At 44.2% G+C, this 9398-nt stretch overlaps 1 protein-coding gene across 1 annotated transcript; it reads right to left on the reverse strand.

Annotated features, from left to right (window-relative positions):
* Positions 1 to 1575: 1575 nt before the first annotated feature.
* On the reverse strand, positions 1576 to 3233 carry LOC145095381 (uncharacterized). Its single transcript, XM_079033271.1, has 4 exons — positions 2874 to 3233; positions 2411 to 2596; positions 1868 to 2334; positions 1576 to 1795 (listed from the first exon to the last, which is right to left on the reverse strand). Exons 1-4 carry the CDS (start codon positions 3231 to 3233, stop codon positions 1576 to 1578), a joined length of 1233 nt encoding a protein of 410 aa, XP_078889397.1.
* Between the last annotated feature and the right edge of the window lie 6165 nt (positions 3234 to 9398).

The following is a 9398-nucleotide window of genomic DNA, read 5'->3' on the forward strand; positions in this document are numbered from 1 at the left end:
AAAAAATAACCAAAAAGGGCTACCTATACAATTGCCCAATGATACCATCCCCACTTTTGCCCCCATATACCTAGGTAACTACTCCAAATCTACTGGATAGCTAGATGTGGAACCCCTTCCATCTTTGTCAAAACAAGGTTTCTTCAACTTTTGCAGGATGATCCTTTCTGAGGGCTTTCTTGTCCTTCTAGGTGGTACATGACCTTCATCATCAACATCATTTCCCTCCATATCTGCTGCATCATCCTCACCAGCACCATCACCCTCTCCATCATCCTCACCAGCACCATCACCCTCTCCATCACCCTCACCAGCACCATCACCATCAACCTCACCATCACCCTCACCTGCTACTTCATCAGCATCATCACCCTCACCATCACCCTCATTTTCCTCCACAACATCATTTATAAGACCATCATCTTCATTTCCTTCCATCACACCATCAACATATGGAATATCCTCAACTTCATTCACATCCTATTAATAAAAAATTGAAGAATACTTATTAATAAAAGATATAAACATGTTTGTTACTAATGTTAGCAATTATAAAATGATGGAGTCAAACTAACCATCTCAACTGCTGGCATATCATCCAATTCAACTTTGAACCCTCTCAAGCTCTCTATTTCAGTCATGCTATATCCTGCCCCAAGTAGGTCTGCTACATTTTCTAGATCTAGCATCACCATCTCTGGGAGAACATCACTTGCATTTCCTTCAGTGAATTCAGGTGTAGGATTACCCTCATTCTCAGACTAACTTTTTTCATCTGTACCTTTAAGAATAGCATCCATTGCATCTTCAACCTCATCAAGTTTTTTTGTCAGGTCAGGTTCAACTTCCTCAACACCTTTGTCATCATTAGCATGAAGAATACTTTGAATAATAGCATCCATTGCATCTTGGAATCCATCACTTTTCTGATAATTATCCTTTGGTTGGCTAAGAGAAGCTTCAAAAATGCACATCATATCAACCAAACTGTCATCATCAATATCTTCATTGTCAAACAAATCTTTCACTTGTTCCTCACATCCCCTACCTTCAACATGACCATCTAAACCATCATTTTTGCTTTTAATAGATTTAGAACCTGATGCTTGATTTGGGTCAGAATGTACCTTTTTCCTTGGCCTTCCTTTCTTCTTTAGTGGCATAGGAACTGCTTCCTGCCTCTTAGACCTATCACTTGATGCTTGACTGGGTTCAAATTGTTCCTTCCTAGGACTTCCTTTCTTCTTTGGTGGCATAGGGACAGGTTCCTGCCTCTCAGACCTATCACATGATAGGTTCATATTGTTCCTTCCTTGGCCTTCATTTCTTCTTTGGTGGCATAGGGATAGGTTCCCTGGTTGCATTCTTGCATCCCTTCTGGTTATGGGCATACTCAAAGCACTTACCACACCTTACAGTTCTTGGGGTGTGTACTCTTCCATCATTTTTAGTTACATGTCTCCTTCTATTGACCTTTGGCCTACCAGGCATTCTCCTTGACACTGGTGGCAAGGGCTTTATGTATTCAGTTTGAAGCCATAGATTTGAACCATTCACTGGACTAATGTTAGCAGATTAACACTTAAGGAATTGTTCCTTGGAAAACATTTCATCAATATACTCATCAGATGTTTGATGTATATAGTTGATGGTTGCAATGGCATGAACACATGGGATCCCAGCCAGATCCCATAACCTGCAGGTACAATGCCTTCCATCTAAATCCACCATGTAGCTATCACATCCTCTCCTTGCTTCAAACACATGTTGTTGACTATCAATTATTAACCAAAACCTACATCCACAAGTTACATGTTAAAGTGTTACATAATGAAATTAAAACAAAAGTTACATGTTAAAGTGTTACCTCATGTTCTTCCCAAAAAGCTTCATCTTCTTTAACACTGCTGGACATATACGGGTATTCCATCTAGTGCTTTCCTCAATCATGTGAGGAAACCTATCCATGATGTATATCCTTATTTCTTCAAGCATTGTGATCAATGGTTTTTTCCTAGCATCCACAATGATGGAGTTGAAGCACTCTGATATACCATTCTCCACTGCCTCACATGCATACCCTATACTCATGTAAGCTCTACACCATGTTTGGGTTTCTTTGGACATCAGATGCTCATATACACTAGTATTGAGCTTTTTAATTTTGTCCATATGTCTCTTGAAATCACCTTCCACACAGCTCATAACTGCAGCCCAAAACAGCTTCTTGAACTCCAACCCAATGTAAGCTTTTCTAAAATTTGCATATATGTGTGGGGCACATTGCCTGTGCTCCACATGTGGCAATATATCTTTAATAGATTGCAACAAACCCTATACAAAAAACAGCCTACATGTACGTATTTATAAGTAATTTAAAAAAGGATTAATATGTTATAAAGAAACTTACTTTATGTTGATTTGATATAACTACCAACCCCCTTCCATCAATAAGGTCTAGATTACCACTGAGTAGCTCAAGGAACCAAGTCCAGTTGGACTTATTTTCCACATCAACAACAGCCCAAGCAATTGGATAAACCTGGTTGTTGGCATCTCTACCAATGGCTGTTAGCAGTTCACCCTTCACCTGCCCCTTTAGAAAGCACCCATCTAGCCCAATTACTCTCTTACATCCTCTTTTCCAGCTAACACTTAGTGCTTTGAAACAAATGTAAAACCTATGAAAATAATTCTTTCCATCTGGATTGGTTGTTACATCAACTTGACATGTGGACCCCGGGTTTGACCTTAACAATTCATGGGCATAATCCCATATCCTTGCATAATGCTCAGTGAGTTTACCTTCTATTAAATTTTTGGCCCATTTCCTTGCCCTTCTAACTTGTCCTATAGATACCACACACCTATACCTTTTGTCTGATGTCGTCAATCATTTCCTGAAGTTTCATCTTTGGCTTATTTGCAATTTCAGTCGCATAATGTCTTCCAATCCATTCAGGGGACACAATGGATCCAAACTTAAACTGCCTAGAACAATTATGGTCACCATTCATAGCTTTGATCTGAAAAGATCTTTCTTTGTACATCCATGTAGCATAAATTCTGAAAAGGCATTTATTATCTTCCTTCCTATTTCCACATCTAGCTACAATTCTTTTACTATCACATTTTTCAAAGTATATTCTATAGCCATGTGAGACTGCATAATTGGTGACACAAAACTTCAGTTGGGCAGGGGATTCAAAGATGTCACCAAGCTTTGGTACCATCTTGTCCTACTTGATGGTTGGGTCATGAATTCTATAGCTGTTTTTCAATACCTCCTGTTCATCTTCATCACTCTGCCAATCAGTAGCATGGTATACTTGTGCTCTGATTTCATATGTCATACTAGAATTTCGTAGATTTTCATCACTTAATAGAACATTTAGGAAGATATCCTTACATTTATCAAGTGAGGACACAAATTCTTCCTTTGGTTCGTGGTCCATATAAATGCTGTGGAGTTCAAAATCCATTTCAGTCAAGCCAGCAAATGGCTCATGTATGCCAGCAAAGGGGCCAGCGTACCCTTCGTCTGATGAAGCCATTACACCCTCCTGCATCAACACACTAACTTTAGGAACACATTTCAAGAAATGTTGAATGTAAACGTAATTTCAGTCAACCTGTAAAAACCTTACCTTTCGAAGAAATGTTGAAGAACACTTTTAACCTAATCGTCTCCAAGAAAACCCTTTTTTTCTCTGTGTATAGAGTCGATGAAATGGGAAAAGGTGAAGAGTGATCGGGTTATAGATGGATATGAGATGCGACAGTTTAACGTATCTAACGGAATTTGTAACACCGAAAATTTCAAAACAATTTTTCATTTTAAAATAATCGTTTAATTAAAAAAAACACTTTGCTGAAAATCTCATACATAATCGAATTACAAAACATAACTCCATTTTCACTTGCATAATAAACCAGGATCCTCAAAACATGACTCTTTCTCTGGTGTGTACAATCGAGCCGGTGCCGTCCCGTGATCCTGAGAGAAACCTGAAACACATAACACAAAACACTGTAAGCACGAAGCTTAGTGAGTTCCCCAAAATACCACACATACATATATTAGCCACTCGAGGCTATAACTCTATGGGTCCGTGGACCCTACTCTATGAACCCTCTGGTTCTAACTCTGTGAACCCTCCGGTTCTAACTCTGGGAACCTTCTGGTTCCAACTCTGTAAACATGCACAACATAAATCACATAGAAATAATGCAGTACAACACATAACAGGCATATAGCATACAAATACTCTATCACATAACTCTGATTACCTACTCAAGGTAAAGTATAGTGAGAAGACTCACCTGGCAAGCAAAAAGCAGATATCCCCATACTTGAATCTCGAACTTGCCACCGCCTAACACATAAGGCAAATACTCTCGTGAATATAACTCTCGAGTCTAGGATCAACCCTCTCTTGACACCCTCTTAAGGGTAAAAGACCATTTTACCCCTCTCTTGGCCCAAAGGCCATATCGCTGACCAAACCCTAAAAGTCAACAAAAGTCAACGGTCAACTTTGACAGGACTCGGCGAGTGCACTAGGGCGACTCGGCGAGTCTACACGTGTCCACTGACTCCCTTGGATCCTCTCTTGACACGTCGAGTATTTCTCTGACTCGACGAGTTTCACCTGGCATAATCGCGGGGCCACCACGACTCAACTCGCTGAGTCTCAAGAACAACTCGGCGAGTTCCAGCTTGACTCAGTCCACCTGTCAACCCTCTCTAATTCTCCCTGACTCACTGAGTCATCCCTTAACTCGGCAAGACCACTCGCTGAGTGGTTAGGACAATCTTCATGCTACTCGCCGAGTCTGTTCTTCGGACTCGGCGAGTCCATGCCATGCATCGACTCAATCTCGCTTCTGAGGTCAGATCCACTCCAACAACTCATAGATCTAGCCCTCCCAAGCACATTCATCACGTAAAGTCTCAATCTTGGCTACCAAGCAACGCCTACAAGGCTTTTTTTGATGAAATGACATCTAAAATGGAAACCTAAGTCCCCGACTCAAAAGGAAGGGCATAAAGCATGGCATTTGGGACTCTCTGGACCTACTAAGGTCCAGATCTAGGTACCATTTCCCCATGGGACCTCTCATACTCCAAATACAAGGCAAACAAGGCATGAAGAAACCCTAGATTTGGCCATATCAAGAAAAACACGAGAATAATCTCTGAATGTTACCTCAATTAGCTTCCTCTGTCGAAATGGGAGTAGATCTAAGCTTCCCAACTCCCTTAGCTTGGCTTTCCTCTTCCTTTCTTGCAAATACACACTAAAATGGTGACTAATGGCCTCTTATCTCACTCACAAGAACTCTCAGCTGCTCTGGTGCTCCCAAGGTCGAAGGTAGCCGCAATGAAGGCCATAAGGTCCCTTAAATAGGGCCCAGGACCGGGAAATTAGGGTTTCATTAAACATCGTGGACTTGCCGAGTCCCGGCGCGAACCCGCGTCCAAAACCGCGATCCTACTCGGTGAGTTTGAGCTCCAACTCGCCGAGTCCCCTCACAAAACACCAAAAATACATGAATAAATAACACCTGGGGTTCCGGGCTGTTACAATTCTCCCCCACTAGAACTAGACTTCGCCCTCGAAGTCTCGTTCTGCAAATAACTCCGGATGCTGCCCACGCATCTCACGCTCCGGCTCCCAGGTCATCTCGGATCCCTTACAATGTTGCCACTGAACCAAAACCAAGGGTACCTCCTTGTTCCTCAGAACCTTGGTCTTCCGATCTCCGATCTCCGATCTCCACTGGTCTCTCAGCATAATTCAGGCTCGCATCCACCTGAATATCCTCTTATTGGAACCACTGCCGACTCATCGGCTAAACATTTCCTCAGTTGCGACACATGAAAAGTGTCGTGAATCTGCCCCAACTCTGCTGGCAAATCCAAACGATAGGCTATCCAGCCTATCCTCGCGATCACTCGGAAAGGACCAATATATCGGGGCCCCCAACTTGCCCTTCTTCCTGAATCGAATCACTCCTTTCCAAGGAGAGACCTTCAGGAGTACAAAGTAACCGACCAACAATTCGAGCTCGGACCGGCACCTGTCCGCAGAACTCTTCTGGCGACTCTGAGCGATCAACAACCTCTGCCTGACCTGCTGTATCTGCTCTGACGTCTGAAGCACGATCTTTTTACTTCCCATCACACATTGCTCTACCTCTTCCCCACAAATGGGGTCCGATACTCCCTTCCCTAAAACAGCTCAAAGGGCGGCATACTGATGCACTAATGATGGTTGTTGTTGTAGGAAAACTCTGCCAAGGGCAAATACGGCCACAATTCCCCCCCCCCCCCCGAATCTAATACACAAGCCCGAAACATATCCTCGAGCATCTGAATCGTTCGCTCGCTCTGAAGTGTCCGCAGACATCACCATGATAAACTCTACCTCATTTCTCGCATTCATCCTCGATACCGAGCACCAGGTCAGCTTTTGGCCCCTCAGCTGAACCCCCAGAGGTGACACATAACATGATCCAAAACATCTCACTAACTTCTTCCCCGTGACCACTATCATGGCCCAGTGACACGCAAGTCACGAAATTCCCTTTTCCTCATAAAAATACAATCCAATCGAAGATCAACTCGGCTCTAACCTCTGGCGTTTGCTGCGCATATTCTCCCGCGCGCCTCGATTACCCTCCCGAAAGAGACGGAGACCCCAGTCTCGCCCTGGTTTAACCACTAGGCTCCAAAAATTCAACACTAGGGCTACTCAAGCCCCAAACTCTTCTGCATCATGCGCTTATCGGAGAACACTCCATCATCACACTCTCTTGCCGTCTAGTAGGTACTATGGCTTCCCACAACATTATGACAGCCTCTAACAAGTGAGTACTACGGCTCCTTGTAGTATCACAATGCCAACTAACTAGTGAGTACTACGGCTCCCCGTAGTACCACGACTCCTTCCCTCTGACTTGTGAGTACTACGGCTCCCCGTAGCATCACAACACCCTTTTACTAGCAAATACTACGACTCCCCGTAGCATCACGACTCTCTCTCTCTCTCTGACTTGTGAGTACTACGGCTCCCCATAGCATCACAACACCCTCTGACTGGTGAATACTACGACTCCCCGTAGCTTCACCCTATACTGTAACAACGCAAATTTTCAAACCAATTTTTCATTTTAAAAATAAAGTATTTCCATACAAAACAAGGCATAAATAATTCAAGTGTTATGTCAAATACAAATTGTCTAAATCCCAAGATCATAAAAAACATCCTTCAGTGTGTACTGATCACGCCGGCGCCTTCCCACGGTCCTCGCTAGTACCTGAAACACATACATATCAACTGTAAGCATAAATGCTTAGTGAGTTCCCCAATATACAACTTACGTGCATACGCCTTTCCAGGCCCTGACCTTCCGGTCCTCAACACAACGCCTTCCGGCCCATAACATAATCGCCTTCCGGCCCATCACATATTGCCTTCCGGCCCACATAACATACATAGCACATATAAAAAATAACTTACCACATATATCATACATATCACATATCATATCTGACCTTCCGGTCCCACAGTCAAACCCTTCCGGGTACAGTATAGTGAGAAGACTCACCTCGTGAATGCTGAAAGCTAGCAAATCCTGAAATCACTCGTGCACAATCCGTCGAGCTACAACCTCCCTATAACATCACATATCTCTCATTAACACTTATATCTTCTAAGTGTGACTATCCCTAAGAAGTCAGACTTAGGTCAACTCTGGTCAACGGTCAACGGTCAACGGTCAACTCGACCGGACTCGGCGAGTGCCATGGCGACTCGGCGAGTCTAGACGTCCTCCAATTCTCTGAGATTCCCTTTCTACTCGTCGAGTATCCTCCTTGACCCGACGAGTTACTCCTGGAAGAATCGCAGGGCCACCCCGACTCAACTCGCCGAGTCTGAAGAACAACTCGACGAGTCCCAGTTAATCTTCGAGCTACTCGCCGAGTCTGTTCATCGGACTCGGCGAGTCCATGCCATGCAGCCGCTCAAACTGCATCCTAAGGTCAGAACCGCTCCGACCATTCCTAGGTCTGGCCTTCCTAGGCTGATCCATCACGTAAAGTCCTCATTTCAGTGCTCATGATACACCTTATGATTCATACTTTACATTTTGACCTAAGGCATAAGGATTCCAATCCAAAACCTTCATCAATTCCCGAAATGCACAGACATGGGACATTCTGGACCTCCAAAGGTCCCAATACAGGGTTACTTTCGTTTAGGGGACTAGGGTAACATTCAATCTATTCACAAAAAGGGTTCCATAAACCCTAATTCCATAATCACATCAAAATAGCAGAGTATACTCGAATTCTTACCTGGATGATGTATTCTCTGTGTCCCCAATCCTCAGAATGTGACTCCCTTGCTGTTCCTTTAGCCAATCCCTTCTCTTCCTTGCACAACAATTCTTCTATAATCTACAATGGCCTATAATCCTTGCTCCAGATGCACACAATCGATCTAGGGTTCTTCTCAGAAGGCTAAAGTGAACAATGACGGCCAATAAGTCCCTTTTATACGTCCCAAACCTGAACGGTTAGGGTTTTCGCTAAACAGCGTAGACTCGCCGAGTCCATATCTGGACTCGTCGAGTCCAGTCGCGAACCCGCGACCAAGTCTGCGATCCTACTCGGCGAGTCTAGGCTCCAACTCGCCAAGTCCCCTCTTAAATCACCTCAAAAACATAATTTTAACAATACCTGAGATTCCGGGCTGTTACAATTCTCCCCCACTAGGATTAGACTTCGCCCTCGAAGTCTCACTCTGAAAATAGTTCCGGATGCTGCTCCCGCATCTCACGTTCCGGCTCCCAAGTCATTTCCGATCCCTTCCGGTGTTGCCACTGAACCAACACCAGAGGTACCTCCTTGTTCCTCAGAACCTTGATCTTCCGATCCCTGATGGCTACTGGTCTCTCAGCATAATTCAGGCTCGCATCTACCTGAATATCCTTTAATGGAACCACTGCCGACTCATCGGCTATGCACTTCCTCAATTGCGACACATGAAAGGTGTCATGGATCTGTCCCAACTCCGCTGGCAACTCCAACCGATAGGCTACCCGGCCTATCCTTGCAATCACCCGAAATGGCCCAATATACCGGGGCCCCAACTTGCCTCTCTTCCTGAATCGAATCACTCCTTTCCAAGGAGAGACCTTCAAGAGAACGAAGTCGCCGACTTGAAACTCAAGCTCGGATCGGCGCCTGTCTGCATAACTCCTCTGTCGGCTCTGGGCGGTCAATAATCTCTGTTTAACTTGCTGAATCTGCTCTGTCGTCTGAAGTACGATCTCTGTGCTGCCCATCACTCTTTGTCCCACCTCTCCCCAGCAAATGGGGGTCCGAC

This window comes from Lactuca serriola, chromosome 3 (assembly GCF_051521515.1).
Source record: "Lactuca serriola cultivar US96UC23 chromosome 3, Lser_US96UC23_V15, whole genome shotgun sequence".
NCBI lineage: Eukaryota > Viridiplantae > Streptophyta > Magnoliopsida > Asterales > Asteraceae > Lactuca > Lactuca serriola.